The following is a 21,330-nucleotide window of genomic DNA, read 5'->3' as shown; positions in this document are numbered from 1 at the left end:
AAATTAAAAAAAAAAAATCATTAATAACATTAATTTAGTGTAGTGTGAAGTCTTATTCTTAAAGTTGAAAGGCAATAAGAATATGTAAAGTAAAGATAAGAAATTACACCAAAAAAATACTTTGTCTCAATCAAAACATTTATCTAAAAAAAATTAATTGTCATTTGATAGTTTTTTCATTTCTGGTCTTTTCTGTGGTTTGATTGTTATTTAGTTCTTATTTTACGCTTTTTTGTTCTTATTTGGTAGTTTCTGGGTATTTTTTCTGTGATTTGGGTTCCTATGGTCTATTTATTTCTTGGTTCCTTGGTTGTTCTCGGTTCTTAGTTGGTATTTTGTTTGAGTTTATGCTTTGCAGTCACTTCCTCATTTATTCCCCTCGGTATATATTCCCCTTGATTAATCTCAGTCAGATCCCTCGCCATTGCAACTCTCTGAGTTTTCTTGGTAGTCTGTTCTTTGTCTGTCTGTGTCACCATCTGGTTTGTTTTTGTCTTTAGTTTTTGTTTTCTCTGTTTAGTTTACATTTACAGCTCTGCCACGCTTTTGGCTTCAGTTTTTTTCTTTTTCTTGAAATAAATCTCCAGTCAAGTATCCATAAGCCTTCAGTCTGCTGTTCTGCATCTGGATCCTCACCACCTCCACCAAACCTTCACATCCATGGGTGCAGATGTAGTGAATATGGTGGCGTACGTCCTGAGCAGTGATCTGTTATCGGTCATACTGATGAAGAAACAGGTAATAGTAATGTATTTATCAAGAAAAAAAGTGAGAATAAGCACGAAAAACAGGAAAATTGATAGTTTTGATATTGTGGAAAATGACAAGAATTTTCTTTTTAAATGCAAAGTAGTTTTTATTCAAAATGCCAAGTCGAAGTAGCCTGGCTGACGCGTCCACATCTCGATGAGATGGTGGTCTGGGAACTAGGTGTGCATTTTCTCGTATTTGAGGCATGGTTTACGAATGCCTAGAGCCGTTTATTGGGCGCTTCGAATGTCTATCAAATGGCGTCTGGTTCTTCACATGCTGCTTTGCGCGCGATTCATAGCCAATTGCATCACTTATACCAGATGACGTATGTAGAGCGACAGAAATTTGATGATGAAGAATAAGACGCTTTACTGTGTATGAGAAGACGATGGCGTTTAATGATTATTTTTAAAAATAAACTTGCGTTCTAAGGTACTTAAAACACTTTCTAAGGCTGTGGTACATCGAACGGTAACGTTGTGTCCGCTGCCATGTTGGATTAAAGGAGAACTCCGGGGCATTTGAAGCGCATTTCCATTGCTAGAGGTTGTCAAATACTGACAGTAGGACACAGACCGGTGCAAATCGGCGCTCCCTGTGAAGCGATTGCGCTGTTTGCGCAGCCTGTCATGCTAACCAAATACGTGGTGGCTAAGGGGCAAGAGCTAACCCTTCCACGTAAAACAACAACTTGCACACTGCAGAAACGTCACACCACTTTATAAACCATCCAACAATAAAGTCACAAGCCTTACCATCAAAACCATATGCATGGTTCTCACATTACTGGCATGGGGACGTTACAAAACAACTTTATAAACAGCATGTCACTTACCTCCTGTCGGTAGGCACGCGCATGTGAAAGCCCAAAAGAGTCAATGGACGATAATCCCATATACAAAACAATTATATTCTCTAGAAAAACTGCGTTCAAGTATTTAAAACATTACAACAATACATGCCCAGTAATATTGTTGTAATGTTTTAAATACTTGAACGCAGTTTTTCTAGAGAAGATAATTGTTTTGTATATGGGATTATCGTCCATTGACTCTTTTGGGCTTTCACATGCGCGAGCGTACAACTAACCGGTGAGTTACATGCTGTTTATAAAGTTGTTTTGTAACGTCCCCATGCCAGTAATGTGAGAACCATGCATATGGTTTTGATGGTAAGGCTTGTGACTTTATTGTCGGATGGTTTATAAAGTGGTGTGACGTTTCTGCAGTGTGCAAGTTGTTGTTTTACGTGGAAGGGTTAGCTCTTGCCCCTTAGCCACCACGTATTTGGTTAGCATGACAGGCTGCGCAAACAGCGCGATCTCCACACAGGGAGCGCAGATTTGCACCTGTCTGTGTCCTACTATCAGTATTTGACAACCTCTAGCAATGGGATTGCGCTTCAAATGCCCCGGAGTTTCCCTTTAAGTAAAGATCTTTAGAGGGACCTTTTAGCTTATTCTCTTATAATAAGTGATAATTATTTCCTCAATTGATAAATTCAACATTTAGGCAATACGATTAATTAGAATATGGAAACAATTCAATCAGTTCCTCAGAGGACAAGTTGATGCTTTTTCTGAACAGAAATGCAAACACCAAAGATATCACTCAGGAGATGTTCTGCATCTCAGTGGCTCGTTCTGTTTTGGTCACTTGTTTCACTGCGTTAAATCTCTTAGTATTCTCTCTCAGCAGCTCTATTAAAGCTCTCCTAAACTTTCTTTAAAGGTTCCCTCCACTAAAAACCAAGTTTTTAACCTTATTAAAGTGTCTTTGGGTGTTTATGGGTGTTACAAGGCATATCAAGAGCAAAATCAGCCATCAATGCTGCAGTAAAGTTGAGGTTTTCTGCTTTGAAAAGTCTAAGAAAGGTGAAATCAGACAGCCTGTATGTTTTACACAGAGTATGTTCAGGAGCCAATCCAGTCTACATGTGGGGTGGAGCTGTGCAGTTAATTTGCATGTAATGTTAGTAACCAATGAAATGAAAGGTTAGCAAGCTATGAGGAGAGGTTAGTACAAGCTACTTAGAGAAGATTGTGGGGGCAAGCTTGAGCAGGGAGCCATGGCTGTCAGCCAGCTGAGAGAACCCAGAACGGGTCTCCCACGGGGGCACATTTAGGTTTGCTCGGCTTTGTCAAAGTTAAGTTAAAAAACAACTGTAATGTTATCGATTAAGTGAAGTGTGCCCAATGTAAAGCACACAAATGTAAGGGGGTAAGAAACTGAAAAAATACATTTCTTTTAAGAAAAATGACAATCAACAGCTGTTAGAGTGAAGTAAAATTCTCCCTAAAGACCAGAGTGACTTAACAATGGAATCAATGTATTTATATTCAGTCACAGATAACATAATATTTGCTTATATGACCTGTTTTTACATTTTTTATGCATTTATTCTACTTTTAAAATGAAGGATTGAGGTATTTTAAACAAATCAGTGACGTGATGATTATGAGGGGAAGTTTTCCTGCAAATATTCATGTAATGTTTTCATATAGTTTCACATTCTGAATATTATATATAATATATTCCATAAAGTATGTTCTAAATGCTCATTGTTGTCTGTTTACCTGCAGAGATAATACACGTCAGAGTTGGAGAGGCGTTGGTACAACTTTTGCCACAAGATGGCGTATTAAACAAGGCTGTGTGATAAGGTAAAGGTGTAGAATTGCATCTAAGTCATTTAAAAGCATAAAATAATTATATTCATAAAATAAACTTCTAAATGAAGAGCATTGTCAATATAAGACTTAAGATAATAATTTTGAGACCGTTTTCTTGGGTAAAGTGTGAAGGAGGGGAAATCTAAACAGGTGGTGCATGATTTATTCACATTAAAATGAAGATAGTTTTTGTTTTGGGCAAAAGTTCCTCCACTATAAATGCAAGTAAACAGCAACAAAAACAAAAACCAGTCTTGCAAAGTAAGTTAATTCCATGGGTTTTCTTTCCATTCCATTAACATAGAAGTGTGTGCACAACTAAGACAAGCTCCTGAGCAGATATGGCAACAACACTATGACAGTTAACTGGACCAACAGCCAAAAAAGATTAATAGAAATTATTCAGTATTCCCAGGGGATCCCAGTCCTTTGCCAACAGCAGAAGAAGTGTATCCTGGCCAAGAGAAGGGCTAACTGGGGTCGCATGAGTTTTAGAGTCACAGAAATCTCTCCAGACACTTTGTGTCTCAAAAAGTGTCTTAAATAAAACTTTATATGTTTGAACTACACAGAAAGCATAATTATATGCATGTGCGTATTTTGTGGAAACGGTGGGTATATATCAGACCATGCAATCACTCACTTGGAAATATCTGGCCATTTGTTGTCAAGATTAGAATCAGGATCTGGTAATCTCTTAACATGGTTGAAAAAATATATATTAATGGATTTAGCGTGTCCCAAATTAACAATAATATCACCTACAGTCACTGTTGCAGGCTAACCACAGTTTTGCCCTCTGATTGTGCCTGTATCCATTATGTTTGTAAGCAACAAACCTGTCTATTTAAAGGTTAAAGGAACTAGAAAGAGCTGTTCCTGCGAAACAGCTGTGAGAATGCATGAGCTGAATTACCTTGCTAAAAAATCTTAAGAAGCTAAAAAATTTGAACATTTTAAAATTTGAATGGTGTCTCTAGCTGAAAGTATGCTGAAGTAGTTAAGATTTGAAAGGATTTGAAAGGATTTGAAGGATTTGAAGATAAACTTAATTTTCATATTTTTTAAACTGTCATATTTCAAAATTGGCCGAATACTTTTAAAAGCTGACACATTGGTATTAGCTGAATGTCTTATGAACATTTTAAAATTTGAATGGTGTCTCTAGCTGAAAGTATGCTGAAGTAGTTAAGATTTGAAATTTGAAAGGATTTGAAAGGATTTGAAAGGATTTGAAAGGATTTAAAGGATTTACCATTACTTTTAAAGGGAAAAAAAGTTGAACAAAAAGCTTAATATCTTAAAAAGTTGAAAAGTTAGAAATACCAAAAGCAATAGCAAAAAAGAGCTGAAAGAGCTGAACATTTTGATACCAAATTTGTTGAAATAGCTGAAAGTATGCTGAAGTAGTTGAATGCCGAAAAACGGCGGAATAATAATAATACGGAATAATAATAATAAAGAGAAACAGGAACTTAATAGTGAGAATGCCTTAAAGCATTCTCACAATAAAAGTTATTTCAATATTCCAATGAGGGGAGCACCCCAGTGGCGCATTATGATCAGCAACGCCCCTGCCCTTTACCCTCAAACAGCCCTCTGAGACTTTAACCTAAAGTGAGGACTGGTCAAAACATCCTCAGTTAACAGTACAACACACCTCTGGGTGCTCTATTAGGACCTTTCACTCGAGTGTAAACCTGTTTCCCTAAACACACGCATCCTCTTGGTCCGTCATTAAACTGGAGGACCTGTCCGTCTCAAAGGTCTTCACAGACACATGCGTAAAGACACAGGCTCGTGCGCTGGTACGCACCTCCTCCTGCCTTCTCCTCCTCGAGCTCAGAGTTGCTCAGACTTGAACGAGGAATGGCGGCCCCTCGGAATTTCTTCATCTCTCTTTGCGGTTTATTTCTGGTTTTATACTTCTCTTGTGGATCTACGACCTCTGGCAACAGGAGACCAAACCAGGACCGTTGTGGTTACAAGGTAAAAGGCACAAAACACATCGTCCACCGGCTGTTTTTTAAACCGACGTTTCACTGGAGACGCTGCTGTGGCGTCTCAGGTCTGCAAAAAGTTCTGTTTTAGGATAAATGTTTTCTTTTTCTTCTTCAGCTGACGGACAATCGCTTTACTCGGATAAGATTGCACATTAAATAGATATTTCTCTAAGGGTAGGTTTATAGTTTGTTACAGTCTTCGGTCCTCATGTTGCGCCAGTCACCCTGCCTTTCTTACCTGTGTAGGGCGGCAGTTTTAGGTAAGTTCACGGAGCGAACTGTGATGCATAATGTGCTACCTGGAAGGTCCCTCTTTTATCCTCATAAAAAGCTTTTAAAGCATTTTTTATGAAGTTTGTTTCATTAATAAATTCTGCTTGCAACTCGGTAAATAAAAAGCTTCACAGCTGCTTTACTACAAATTCCCAAAACACGAAAAAAGGCAGCAAGTACCTGCGATGAAACTTAGAGAAACACTCGAATCTGACTTAAGTGTTTGTTTAGACCGTAGTAATATTATTTTTTAGAAAGGTTGTTAATAGTGTCTTTAAAGTCAGTATATTCACACTTCTTCTCTCACTGTCCTGAGAGCTTCATTCCTTTAAATGGACGTTTACAGTGCTTCTTCTAAGTCAGGAATAGGACAGTTTTCTGTTAGTAAAGCATATAAAGATATAACCCACTAAACAGTAGAAAATGTAAATAAAACCCACACCTTATCAGTGAAGGTGGACAGTTGAAACAAAGCCAGACAAACACTTTTGCATATCTTGTGGAAGCAGCAGCTAGTGGAGCTGATTTCTTCCCATTTGTATGGTCTGATGTGGAAAATGGGACTTTGTGGACATACTCAGCTTGTCTACACTCCTGTTCTGCTTTTGTAGTTCACAGCAGATGTGTGTTTGACTGTGAATGAACCCATTTATGTTCAGTTTGTGCTGAAGTGTACAAAGCCTTCTCATTCCTGAAAACTTTTGTGCGAATCGACAATGTGCACTCATCCAGGAGTTTTCAGTGACAAATCTTTCCATTTATTTCTGGGAAGTTTTTAGACTCTTGAGCTTCTGGTAGGACTAGAACTGCTTTCTCATCGTCTGCATATATGATTTACATGATCAAATCTTGGATTAGATATTTAGTTCCACCTTTGCATCACCTGCATATCAGTTTGGTCTCACTTTTTAACATAAAAAAAGTATTTAAAGCTTATGACATTTTGTCTTTGACACTGAGGCACCGATAGTTAAAATAGCAATATCAGTTTTGCAGATAATTTAGAGATAAATTTCTATTTTGACTGACTATCGTTAAACTACTCATTACAGTTTCCCAGAACCAAATGTGACATCTTGAAAGATTTTTCTTTTTCTTGTCTGACTATCAGTACAGACTCAGTTTACCAACACATTTGTCACACCGGAGAAGCAAAAGCCAGATAATTTTTTATCTTCTTGCTCCCAAGAAAGGAACGAGTGATTTTATCAGTAATGATTTTAGTTTGCAATCATTACTGATCAGAGGATTAACAGACAAAATGTTTCACGTCTAAACACAAAGCTTAAGGATGGCTTTAGGTGTGTGTTTCCAGCGTTTGTGATGTGTTTTTCACGTGTCTTATGTGGTCAGTTTGATCGTGGATGCGAGCGCTCACACTCTGCAAGTTTTAATTTTCCCGTGCTGATAGATGACTCCTACCTGCCTTTGATGCTCATTGTGTGTGTGTGTGTGTGTGTGTGTGTGTGTGTGTGTGTGTGTGTGTGTGTGTGTGTGTGTTTGCATGTGTGTGTTATCCTGGTTTCCTCTCCCTGGCTTTGAAGTGTTTTCTACAGGAAGCTTCACACTGTTTACTCTGCTGAAACATTCCTTCCTGCAACCCCACCCCCAAACACACACACGCACAGTTGCAAACGCACACACTCGCACACTCTGTCACCTCCCCCTCTCTACTGCTTCCTGTCCTTTCAGAAACACACACACACACACACACACACATACATCAAAGGCAGCTGGATCTGAGGACCTGCTATGCTACAGGTGTAAGGTTATTAGAGCTTTGTGTGTGCTTGCCCTCATGTTTGGAAAGGTCCTGTTTTGGGTATTATTTGATCAAGTCAAGTCGTGATTGGTTCCACTCACCCAGCACACAGTGGAAAGCATTGTGTTAAATACGCTCAAACAGTGGATAAATATAACCACCACCAATCTAAAGAACCACTAAAGAGCTGAAAAATATTTGTGCTCCACATCGGGAAACACACACTTTGTCTAATGTACCTTCTATGCAGGTCTTTACTGGGACTTGTTCAATGTGACTTTCCACTGAGTCTTTGCCATCTTCAACAGCAGCTGACAGCAGCACTCTTTCTTCTGCTGCTGACTTGTTGAGCTCGTCGTAGCAGCATACAAGCCGGTCTTCCAACTGCTGCTGGTTCTGGTTGAAGTGGTGAATCTCCGGGAGGGTAGAACACAATGATGACCGGTACCAGCTGGGGCTCAAGACAAAGGCGTTAGTGTAGCCACGGGGCAAGAGACTCAGAGGAGAAGCAGTTGGATCATATGTACCACTTCTAATCCTGATGCTATAGAGGAAGTTTAGAGCTGGTTAAGCTTTAGAATCTAAGTTATTATTTGTTTTTCCCTCATTTCATCTCTTTAAACAGCTCTTCAATTATTGTTTTAACCTCTCTTTAGTGTGTTCTGAATTTCTATATGTGAAGATCTATCGTGCTGTGTTGTATGCTGGGACATCCGATGAGGAATGTTCTCCCACAACCTTCGTTTAAGACCATCGTTGCCTAGTTAGATTTAGTTTTGTTTGGTTTAAAACAGTCAAATATATTAGAAAAGAGATGGAGAAAGAAGATGGACCTTACCGGGAGGAATTGAATGGCACCGCCGAGTGTTTGTACGTACAAAAGACAGCTCCAGTGCAAGTGAGAATACTATATGGCGTCTAAACTTTGCATTTTCCGTAGAGGACCACAGCACAGGGACATAGTTTATCTACACAGATCACAGTATTTGTGTCATTTTCCCTTCAAACTGACATTTTATTATCACTAGTCCAGTCTATAGATGTTGTTGTGAACAACATTCGTTGTTTGAGAATGCTTTCTGCAGCGCTGACTGGCGTTTCCAAACACTAACCGCTGTTTATGTGCTTCACTGCAAACAGGATTTATGCAGGCTATTTTGAGGAGGACCTTTAACCATGAGACCTGACAGTGTTTATTAATGTAGTTGTAGATACTGTTTATAATGGAAAACAGTGGTTGTGAATGTTGATCAGTGTGATGCATTAGGGGGCGTTCACAAACACCATCCGATGATGCTAAAACATGAAACTTTTTGGAAATGAGAGCACCAATGAGCTCATGTTCCTTCACTGCTCCATGTCCATGTTGAATCCCAGCTTTTTAAATCTCTTATAATTAGATTATTAGGATTAGAAAGAGCAGTTGCAGTTGACCATGTTGCCTTTTTCTTTTATTTCTTATTTTCAAATGGCACTCCTAACATTTTATTTTATTTATCATGCCCCCAGCCCCTGAAATAAGCGGGTCTTTGCTCTGGACATTCGTTGATGCCGCCGTAGCACCAGTTTTCTCTTCTCTGGGGCCAGCGTTTCATCAGTCTTAACAGGAGGAACTGGTTCTGAACTAGCACTGAAGACTGGTAGGCAGCAGCATATTTTCAATCACCAGGATGGTGATTTTTGTCAGATGGCGCTGCAGTTACAAAATCAGGATTTTATTAGAGCAGAGCGACAGTCTGGAAATTGCCCCTAAGTCTAAATGGGCTGATTTTCCACCACAGTTTCTGATGCGTTTAGCCGTCTGACAAAAGAAACAGAAAAATATGTGAGTGAGAGCAGCTTTATTGGGAATTCTGCTGTATTATTATACACTTACACTTTAATGTTTATATTTAAAATATGCCAAACACGCATAGAGCATTTATGCCCATTTAAGTCTAGTTGAGCATTTACATGTAGAGCAATTCGACCTCCAACGACATTGTCTGGGTTTGTTAATCCGGTTTAGATTTAGTATGATTTAGGTCGAACTAACTCAGTTGTTTGTTTTTTCTAGTGTCATATAAACCTGCTTGCTGACTCAGCAGATCATGTTTTAAACCTACAGATTGTTCATCTAGTTCACTATAGATCATTTGAGGCAAAATTGAGCTATTCACTGCACAACTGCTGTCTATTAAGAGATCATGGTGTGTTATAATACTCACTACAAACTCAGTCTCCTCTAACCTGTAGTCTTTACATCCCTTTAGACTTCATCCCTGTGGAGTCACAAAAAAAATGGTTATAACTTTTTTAGCGCATGCAAGTGATGTGGAACAGACTAATGTTTAAAAGCTTTGTAGTTTGTCTATGTGGACAAATAATTGGATTTCTTCTAAAGAAATTCAGCTGTCCTCATCTTGGTGTTCAGAATTTAGGATATTTCAGAAAGTCAGAATGATGGATTTCTCTTTTAAAACACATCTGCAGAAGCCATTACATCCGTCTCAGTGGAGGAAGATGAAACGGGAAATCATTTAACTTCTTCCTCGCTCTGGATTCTTCATCCTTCTTTCTTTATGTCTCCACCTGCCATAATTTTAAATTAGATTTCCACTCTGTAACCATGTCACACAGCCCATCATCCTCCGGGGCGTCGGTGTGTTTTTGGCATCAGAGAAACTCGGAGGGCGTCACGGCTGAGTGGGCGTCCGATGTAAAACACGTGTGTTTTTTTTGTGGCAACTGAAGCTGGCAGAAGGTGAAGGATGGAGGCTGTAGCTCCTCCTTTTACATAAAACAGCAGAGGGAAATATTTCTCATTGTCGTTCTCCAAGGGTTTCTGAGGAAGAAATGAGATTTAGATCTTTCCTTGCAGGAGGTTTCCTGAACAGTCCTGTGGCAGTGATTTAGTGTTCGGCACTACAAGTAAAGTGAAGATGTTTTAATATCCTGTCCTGCTTGTTTTTTTTTTTTTGTCTGTCAATGAATGTAATACAAAGGGTTTCAAACAGAGAAAACACATTTCTGATCAGTTCCCTTTCTTCTCTTAACCTTTTGGTAAGCTCATGCGTTAGACTCACCAGTTTTTGCCTTTCTGAGGAAGTCAGGATTTGTCCTGCTCTCCTTTCTAACGAGGACGAGGGAAAGCCTTTTAAAAGACAAGCTGTCTCAGCAGGAGTGGAGTAGCTCCTCCTGAGTGAAGAGGAGGAGTTATGAGGAAGAGGAGGGATGGGGGGTCATTGAGGAGCAGTCATGCAGGAGGAGGAAGCTGCAGGTTTTGTTCCTACGGTGGGAAATCTCTGGTTGGTTGCTTCCAAACACAGGGTTTGCATTGTTCCACGTCACTTTGGTTTCGAGCTTATTCCCTCCTGGATTTTCTGCAGAGCTGAGATCAGCTGATCAATCAACATACCAAACCAGATGCAAGCAGAAGTTTGTGCATCTGTGCTCTTCGGGGATCAGTTATCAGTTTATTGTTTAGATATATTATAATACAGGCTGATGGGTGTTTAAGTATGATTCATAATTACAGGGAAAATTAAAAAATAATTTTGTGTCGAGGTCCTGACTTTTTTTTTCCAGCTTTTTTTTCTGTCCAGATGCATATATATGGAGGAGCAATTTGAATAGTTATTATAAACACAGGAAATATCCTACAGTCTCTCTGTTTAAAGCAATACTATGTAACATTTCTACCTTAAAATAACAGTTTGAAAAAAATTGTGCTGCTAGAATGAGTTTTAATATTACGATTGGCCTGTCTCCTATGCCCTTCGGGGGTCTGAATTGGAAAAACTGCGCTATGTAACTTTGCTGGACCGGCCCGGGAGCGGCCCGGTAGCGGCCCGGGAGCTGAGCGGAAGTACTTCGACTTGCTTTCTGGCACACCTACCGCAAAAACTAATAGACCCCTCTCACGCTCCCAGGTACATTTGATTACTCTTACCTTCTTGGTCGATATAGCTTGCACCTTCTGACTCCTCGCCGGTTCGTCAACAAACGTGAAACGTGAAAGCGAAAGGGTGTTGTATTTACGACAGTGTAACCGTACATTACCTCCAAGCCTGTAGGGGGAGCTCCATAGTGGGCTTTTTGAAAAGTTACATTGTATTGCTTTAATGAGTTCTCCGGCTCACATGCTCAAAAGCTCTCCACCATGTCAGTGACCAATCCCAGCAGTATCTGGTTTTTCCATCACTCAGCACGGTTCCATGCACAGTTGACTTAATCTGTGGTTATAGCTCAAACTGGCCATTTAACTGGACCACCATCTTTGTCCCAGTTTACATGCACAGGAGGGGAATAGAGTTGTTGACTGAAGTATGACAGAAGCCGTGACTCTGTGGACTGTGTGGAAAAGTGTTCTAACTTTCTCTGAAGGAGATCATCGTACATGCAAATGTAGCTTAAATCCCTTCACTGTTGTTTTTAAGTGACCAGGATGATGATTTTTGTCAGATGATGCTGCAGTTACAAAATCAGGATTTTATGAGAGCTGAGCGACAGTCTATAAATGCTTTAAGCAGCCACATAGTTTTCATGGGATGTGTTTCACTCACAGTTTCGGATGCATTTAGTCGTCTGACAAATCCAACAGAAAAATATGTGAATGAGAGCAGCTTTATTGGGAATTTAGTTGTAGTTATATAAACTTACTCTTTTCTGTTTTTTTATAAAAAGATGCAAAGAGAAACTTTGGAGCATGTGCAGAATGCCTGGGCACATTTGAGTCTAGTTGAGCACAGACGGATATAGATAAATTCTTTATTGATCTCAAGGGAAATTCGCAAAAAGTATCGCATGTAAAAAGATTAGTCCGAATTGCATTAAAAGTCAGTAACAAGTTCAAAAGTGCACATTGCGGTTGGTTATTCTGTATTAGTCTGTATTGCACATTTATGAAGAGTCCATTTTTTGCTGGTGTACAGTCTGACGGCTGTCTGTGGACCAGTTCAGCGAGAGCAGCCTCCTGCTAAACATGCTCCTCTGAGAGATGATGGCAGCATGTAGAGGGGGGGCTTGTGTCCACTATAGCCACCAGTTTGCCACCAGTTTGTCCATAGTTCTTCTCTCTGCTGCTGCCACCACAGACTCCTGCTCTATTCCCACCACAGAGCTGGCACGTCTGACCACTTTTTTCAACCGCAGGCTGTTCTTCTTCCTGGTGCTGCTCCCCTAGCACACCACAGCATAGAACGGGACGCTGGCTACCACGGATTGGTAGAACAAATGCAGAAGCTTCCTGCAGATGTTAAACGAAGCCAGTCTCCTCAGGAAGTAAACCCTGCTCTGCCCCCGTCCTGTAAAGATGTAAGGATGGTCGGTGTTCACTGACCAGTCCAGTATACTGTCCAGCTGCAATATATATGGAGGAGTAATTTGATCTCCAACAGCATTCTATGGTTTTGTTAGTCCTGCTTTGAGCGCTTTGATTTCACAGGATTTTTGTCAGACTAACATGTTAAGAAGCTTTTTAAATGTGTGGTTTATACTGTATTTGACTGAAGCAATGATTAGTTTTTTCTTTAGTGTCAATGTGTTTACTGTGAATCTCAGGTGATATCCAGATCTGCTCAACATGCAGGGACTGGAGTCTTAACATAACTTTTACCCATGGTTTTGTTATCAGAAGCCAGTTGGATCACAGTGCAGCCATGTCTTACCATATGGTAGCATTTGGAGGTATGTATGTGTGTGTGTTTTGTATGTAAAAGACAGGAAGACATTAAAAGGAACGGGGCTGAGTTTTTAAGCCCTGAGGCCTTTTCATGAACGCCCTCATCAGCTTCACACAAACACGCACACAGGGATGGTGTTCATAGTGGCTGTGTGCAGCTTGATTCCCAATGGTGTTTTTAAAAGTATAAAATCAGATTATGGCTCTTTGTTGACTTTTTCAAGCAGGTGCCAGCAGGTACTGTTGTACATGTTTATAGGATAGGTAATGCTGTAATTTGGCAGTTTGTTGGGGAACTGTTGACTCATGAGAAAAGGGCTCTGTATCACTGGAAAGGAAGGAAAGCAATGGTTCATGTTCAAGATTATTCATGTAATAATTCATACAATACTTCCATAAGTACACAGCAGAACAAAAATCTGTCTCATCTGTTGTCTGAGTTGCAAAAAACTCATCTTAAAACTCTAAAAACTAAGTCTACATATTATTTTTTTCAAAATAACTACAGATTTTCCATATAAAAGTAAATTATTTCACATGGATAATATGCAAAAGCATATCAGTTGTCCATTCTGATGACTGATGCAAGGTAAAAGGTTTTGGAGATGTTGGCTAACGAACTGGCCATGATTTGGATAGGCTGAGTCGCTAAAAGGATCAAAAAAAGGATCCCAAAGGTATTTTCTGCTGATCTCTCAACCATCTGCAGGGCTTTCCTGTTTGAGGCGAGGAAGATTTCCTACCAGATTCAGATAGATCATATGACTTCTGATGCATCCATGTCAGCAACTAAAAGTATTTATCGATTTTTCTTAACATATCCAAAGGTGGAGTGAAAGCCACTGTCTACTGAAAGAAGGAAGAAAACTAATATTTGTTTTGCTAAGTTCTTCGTAAAAGAGTAGTCTAACTTTTACTTAAGAAGCCACTAAAACTTTGAGCCCAAATCACATGCAGACTGATGTTTTTTTCCAAATGGATGTCCTGATTTATATAAATTCCATTACATTTTGATTTAAAATGGTAACTAATTGAAATAACAGCTTGTGTCCTCACTATTCAACATACCCTTTTCCCCCAAGAGACTACATAATCAAATACTGTGGCACCTGGTTCAAAAGTATTACATTTATAAGCTTGAAGTGTAGCTGAAAGCACACATAGTAAAGTGGTGAAAGTTTGATTCATTTTAGCTGATATCAGTCAGTTTAAATATGTGAAAATGCCCCAGGAGTGATCCCAAGAACCCACTTTTGACTCCTAATCTTTTAATCAATAACAGATGGAATGAAAAAGCAGCCGAGTTGAATTTGATTGAACCATTGTAAATGACTCAGGTCAGCCTCACACATATATGAGTCATTTTTATATTACTACTACTTTGAGAACGAGGGAGATGGAGATGGAGAAGTTCATGTCCTGCTTAATTTTTCACTACATGAAGTAGCCTGCAGTGAATGTGTGATGCGGGTTTCTGGCATAGCTCATGCAACCACTCAACAAGTCATTTTGAATACAGAAACTGTTATCATGCTGGGACTTGGTTAAAGTACATTTTAATTACTTGCGCCTCTTTTAGGGCTGCCTGCAAACTGTGTTTTCCCACTTTTTAATGGGGCAAATTGTTCCCCAAAGGAGCAGAGCGATAAAGCTGGAAGAAAGCTGGAGCATTTGCACATGAAATGGAGCTGAAGAGACATTAATGAATTCCAGTTTTAGTGATGGTGCAAAAATGATACCCAAGTTTCAGCTCTGATGAATAACTATAACTTTAACCCACTTCAGAAATAGCCACGGATCCACAAAATCAACTATTGTTTAAACACAAACAGCTGTAGACAAAATAATGCTGTTTGAAATGCATTATTTAGATCATAAACATATCTGATCAGAACATAAACAAGATCGTAAGCCTTGGTGCTTGACAGATGTTCTGTGCCGCACATTTAATTAGTCCAGCTTTAATCCTGTCTCCCAGGGCCATACTTTTCTAGCTGTCTATACCTCTTTTCTTGTGCAGCATGCTGATTAAAGGTCAGCTGGGAGTTTGTCCCCACATCTGGAATTATTCTGGTTGCTCCAAACAAAATGAGGGACAGGAGAAGTCTGCTATGTGAACCTTGAAAGCCATAATTGAAGGAGTTCCTGTTTAATCGGATCCCTCCTTCTCTTCCTTCCACCTTCCTTCCCTTTTCTTTCCCTGCAGGCTTGCTGATTACCATCCTTTACTCTTCCCTTCTGTATCCTCCAATCCCTCTCCCTCACATCCTTTCCTCCCTCCCTCTGTCCTTCCCCTCTTTGCTCTGATTAATTGCTCTTTCGGCTAGCTCAGCCTGCAATTAGCTGTCTGATTACCACAGGAACTGGAGAGTCTGTGCGAGTGTGTGGTTTGGGGATTCCCGAGGGAAATTCTGCTTTCTCTTCAGGAGTTTTAGGGCCTTTTTTGTTTGTTTTTTCTGTTTTATTGATTTGTAGTTTACTTCTGTGTGTTTCCTTTCACAAAGTGAGTCGTAGAAGAGTTAAACCGGCAACATTTCTAGAACAATCAGTGTGTCAGCTAATTATACATTGGATGGGAAACTCTCTGCTCTGCAGTCTCTCTGCATTTACCTTGACTGATAATGATTTGCTGTCTTCTCTCTCTTGTTTTACAACTTTAATTCTGTGTATTTCACTGGTTTTAAGCCTCGGGGTCTGTGGATATATGGAGTTAAAAGGATGATAGATCCTACAGAGAAATACCTGTCGACAGGAAAGAAGAAAGCTCTCATTTTTGCTTAAGTGGTGGCAGAGACAGGTTTCATGTACAATGTCCAGTAGTTGTTCATGAACATTTAACAAAGGCAAAAGTGTTTTTAACATCTCCAGAAGACCAAACTCGAAGCTGGACTCAAATTTAATTTGTCATAAATTTCCTGAAAGAACTTCTTACTGTTGCACAAAGTTATTTGCAAGAAGAGTGACAAAAATCTGAAGAATAAAACGGAATGCTTGAAGGAAAAGTTCAAACCTCTCTTAGGTGCCATTTATACTAATCTGTTTCTATATCGTTTCTATCGCGGATGCACTGTCCATTTACATTAAAATACTGGAATACGACTTCATAGGTGGAAGGATTCAAAGACGCCGGAGCCCACGTAAGCATTCGCATACGATGCTGATTTTAGCAGATGTAAACGGAGGGAAACGAGGATCCGCAGTGCTGAGCTCTAGCTACTGCGGACGTACTCCTCCCTGATTCGCTAGGCTGGTATCGTTGGTCATGTGACTTGAGTGCTGGGAAACTAAAAACAAACAGGCGTGCTTCACTTCAGTTACACACTTCCTTTCTATTCGTGTCATCGAGAAGAATATGGAAATCATGGACAACCACGATCAGCATGGGAGCCTGCTCCATGTCCTACTGCTGGTAGTACGCTGTGCACAACAATACGTGGCAAGGAGGTGCCAGATTCAACAAGCTTTTATGATGAGAACCCAGCCACTGCAGCAACGCAAGCCGTACATGGAGCGCCGCTTTTGGGTTAGACCGGGAAGAAGCAGCGCATGGTGGGACAATTTCGTGGACCAAGTTGTTGTCGCCGAAGAATAAATAATAAAGCATAATAAATAATAAAGCAAGGGCGATCATGTGATGTGATGGCTGATTAGTCATGTGACTAGCGAATCAGCCGATCCCCGTTTGTGTGTAAATGTAAATAGTTTGCAAGACGCCGACACGAAGAAATGGTGAAATGAATTAATGTCTGACCTCCACCCTCCCATTCAGTCTCTATGAAGTGGTCGATCATTATCAGTCAACAGGAAACTGATAATTGGTGTGGGGGATGGAGCCTTGGACACCGTTTGTCTGTCCAACAAACATTACAACGGACAACAGTGTTGCAAATCCAGGCCCCCTCGTTGATTTGAATAAGGCTAGCTTGTTAGCCCAGTGGGGGTCCAACCAAAAAACACAGCTTAGTGTTGGAGAAAATGTTTGTTGGGATTGGAGCTTTTTAGCGTTGCTGCCTTAACACCAAGCATGTTTACATGACATTAGAGTCCAAAACCGGACATTAAGATGCAGGGAGACATACAAGTCTACAAGTACAACCAGGACTAATGAACCCAGATGTGGTTGTGACTTAAATCACTCTTCATTTATATGCTTAACTAGACCCAAATAATTCATGCTCCAAAGTTCCTTTTTTGCATCTTTTTGTAAGAACAATAAATTGTTAGTGTATATTAAAGGGGAACTCCGGGGCATTTGAAGCGTGTTTCCATTGCTAGAGGTTGTCAAATACTGCTAGTAGGACACAGAGAGGTCCAGATCTGCGCTCCCTGTGTGAAGATCGCTCTGTCCGCACAGCCTGTCATGCGAGGCTAATACGTGGTGGCTAAGGGGCAAGCGCTAACCCTTCCACGTAAAACAACAACTTGCACACTGCAGAAACGTCACACCACTTTATAACCCATCCGACAATAAAGTCACAAGCCTTACCATCAAAACCATATGCATGGTTCTCACATTACTGGCATGGGGACGTTACAAAACAACTTTATAAACAGCATGTCACTCACCGGCTGGTTGTAGGCTCGCGCATGTGAAAGCCCAAAAGAGTCGATGGAGGATAATCCCATATACAAAACAATTATCTTCTCTAGAAAAACTACGTTCAAGTATTTAAAACATTACAACAATATTACTGGGCATGTATTGTTGTAATGTTTTAAATACTTGAACTCAGTTTTTCTAGAGAATATAATTGTTTTGTATATGGGATTATCCTCCATCGACTCTTTTGGGCTTTCACATGCGCGAGCCTACAACCAGCCGGTGAGTGAATTGCTGTTTATAAAGTTGTTTTGTAACGTCCCCATGCCAGTAATGTGAGAACCATGCATATGGTTTTGATGGTAAGGCTTGTGACTTTATTGTCGGATGGGTTATAAAGTGGTGTGACGTTTCTGCAGTGTGCAAGTTGTTGTTTTACGTGGAAGGGTTAGCGCTTGCCCCTTAGCCACCACGTATTAGCCTCGCATGACAGGGTGTGCGGACAGAGCGATCTTCACACAGGGAGCGCAGATACGCATCTCTCTGTGTCCTACTGGCAGTATTTGACAACCTCTAGCAATGGAAACACGCTTCAAATGCCCCGGAGTTCCGCTTTAATAGAGCTGAATTCCCAAAAAAAGCTGATCTCACTGTCATATTTTTCAGATTCTTCCTACAGACGGTTAAACTAAAATCAGTGCATTAAGACTGTCAACCCACGGTCTCTTAAAGATTTCCAGACTGTCGCTCTGCTCTAATAAAATCCAGATTTTTTTAATTTTTTTTTTATAACTGCAGCATCATCTGTGGTGAATTCAGTTGTACTTACATGTACAGTGATATCCTGCAGAAAAAAAGTAGAAGCTGCAGGATGTCTCAAGCATTTTCTCACACAGTCTATTACGTTATATTGGTGTGTAAACTAAAGGCAGACACATGGGATGCCTCTTATTTTCTTTTAAAATGAATTCTGAATTGAAAGAAGAAGAAACAACTGTTTAGAGGTTTAGTATTTTGGTTGTTTTTGTGTCAAATGATTTTTTAAAAATAGTTAGTCTTTCATATTGTTGAAATTTGTTTGCAAAAATTCATGCAAATGGCCGGAAATGGTCACAGAAAGGGAAATGGCTCAAGTCTGAATTGGAAAAAATCCTGAATCCAGGTCAGAAACTAGATTGATTGAAAGTAAATTTTTGTCTTAGTTTGGCCATTCCCCACAAATCCATCCATAACTGCTAAAAGACAAACAAACAATACAAATCATATGTCTGCATTATGACACGTAGGTCTGAAAGTTACTGTGCAGTGTTTAAGTTTCTAATTAGCTCTTGAACACAACTCAGCAGTACCTGAAGCAACATGCCCCAACCACTGCACAACCCTGGTATTTTCAGTCTGGGGACTTAATGCAATAACAAGCATACTGGGGCTCTTGGTGTTTTTATCTGTGTATTTTTCCAACTGTTTTTTTTACCCCCAAAAGTTAAAAAACAAGGAAGTCAGACAACTTGTCAAAGTTGCTTAAACAGAGCAAGAATGTAGTTACACCTTATAAGGATTAAAAGGAACCTGCTTCATCATTGTGTGGGATTCTTGAACCTAACATCCTCCAAAGCCATGCAGTTTTTCATTTTGCACAACTTTTTTTTTTTTTTGAGAGGGGTTGTGTCTCAACGTAAGAAATCAGGAAGTTTGCTTTTTTTGTGCCGTGAGTGAATAACTTCCCTTGATTTTAATTAGCATCTCGGTTCATGCTGCCAGCAGGACGTCTGAGCACACAGCAGCACGTAAACCCCTAAGTGTCAAAGGTCACCAGTGCTGGCAAACTGAGGGCAAAATGTATAAAAAGAGTTGGAAATTAAACTCTGTGTGTGTGTGTGTGTGTGTGTGTGTGTGTGTGTGTGTGTGTGTGAGTGTGTATTTCTATTTTTCCAGGAGCGTTTTGAGAGCATTTTTTGTCTTCACTTCTTCAAAGGGCTGTTTGATGGTTAAGAGTTGGTTTTAGGGTCTGTTTTAATGTTTGTTTTAAAGTCTGGGGAATGTAGTATGCCAATGAGGGACTTCACAAGTATGATAATTGACAACATATGTGTATGTGTTTGTATGGATGGGTTGTTGAGGTACAGTGGCTGCTAATAAGCATGGTGCACCTCACCTAACACACACATGCACACATTCAGTTGTGTGTCTGTCTGATTGGTTACAGGTTTATACGTGTGGTTTTTGCGTGTGACCACAGTCTGACACCTCTGTAACAAGCCTGAAGCTGGAGAGTGTGTGTGTGCGTGTGTGTGTGTGTCGGCCAACATGAAAACAAGGTGAAAGCTGTAAAACTGGAAGACTCTGCTAAAACATGGCTTATGGGAATACAAGTCTTTGTGCAGGGACAAAGAGAGAGGCATTGTGGGTAACTGTGTGTTCACACCTTAACCTTACTTTGTATCAGATAAAGCAGACCTCAGTTGATTAAACAACTCAAGTAGGTTTTTTTTCTGGAATATTTCTACTCGTAACGCCATCTGAGGACCAGCTCACAGTTTTACTGTGGCTATAAAGATAGATGCGGGTCAGTTTATTCCAAAATCTGCATGTAATAGTATGTGTATTAAATTCCACATCTCACCTTGGACATTTGGTCCACCCTCTCTTCTTCCACAGGAATAAAAATGTTAAGCCAGGTAATCAAATGCACTTGATTAATTGATTATCAGCAAGTGTGATGATCTTTGAAAAGCAGAAGTTTTGCCAGTTTCCTGGTCTGAAGTATTGATCATTGATCTTTTTCTGGGTACAAACATGAAGCTGCCAGTAAAAACATCATCAGGTTTACCTGACTCAGTTAAAAATCCAAGTATTGTGATTGTCAGATCAAAATAAAATGCATATAAACATGTAAGTCTAACCAATTTATTACACAAACTCCCACACCCATATAAAATGGTTGGGGATCACTGCACATATACACTCAGCTAGCTTTAAATAGGCCTAAACACTCTACACAATACACATACTCCAAATTTCCATCTTTTTTATGTTTTTTCGTCAGCAGAAGTGTTTTTTAATACAGCTTTATAAAGGAGCTCACATTCACATATTTTTCTGATTCTTTTGTCAGACGGCCAAACATTTCAGAAATTGAGACTGAAAATCAGCCCATTAAAGGGCCGTGTATACTCTCGCAGCAGTGTGTCGCAGTGAGCTTGTGCACCAGAGTGTCTGCGGAAGGGGGGGGGGGCATATCTGCGTTAACTGCGACACACGCAGACGACCTTGTTTCCGACCATAAACAGGCCTTAAAGGGCGGATTATAGTTCTGCGTCTATCGTCTTGACGTGTTGCTTTGCTCTGGTCGCGAACCACTTTTCATGTTATGGTTCTGCAACCTCGGTCTGGAATTTCTCGGGACGCACAGCAGTTTCCCCTCGCGAGAATTTCGGTGGGCGGTGACGAGAACTTCGGGGGCGCCGGCGGAAGTGTTTATTTTTCAAAAAAAAAAAAAAGTGTATGCAAGATATGGATCTGGAGTTGCTCGACATCGAAGAAGAACAGCTTCTTTTATTGGAGTTGGCGAAAATGCAAAGGAGGAAGCCTTTGGTTGGATTGATAAGAATATATTCTGCCTCAAATCATCTACAAAGGATGATGGGGTAGCTTGTGATTGCTGTG

The 21,330-nt window shown here is 40.1% G+C and overlaps 1 protein-coding gene across 1 annotated transcript in view; it reads left to right on the top strand.

The window, feature by feature from the left end:
* The first annotated feature begins 5,221 nt into the window (after positions 1–5,221).
* Positions 5,222–21,330, top strand: part of il17rd (interleukin 17 receptor D) — a 53,445-nt gene continuing 37,336 nt past the window's right edge. The window contains exon 1 of the mRNA XM_075461837.1: positions 5,222–5,413. Within this exon, the coding sequence (XP_075317952.1) occupies positions 5,294–5,413 (120 nt within the window). The 5' untranslated portion in view covers positions 5,222–5,293. The remainder of the gene's footprint in view (positions 5,414–21,330) is intronic.

Source organism: Odontesthes bonariensis, chromosome 3 (assembly GCF_027942865.1).
Source record: "Odontesthes bonariensis isolate fOdoBon6 chromosome 3, fOdoBon6.hap1, whole genome shotgun sequence".
Lineage (NCBI taxonomy): Eukaryota > Metazoa > Chordata > Actinopteri > Atheriniformes > Atherinopsidae > Odontesthes > Odontesthes bonariensis.
Note: the sequence above shows the minus strand (reverse complement) of the source record. Positions and strands in the feature narration are given on the sequence as shown.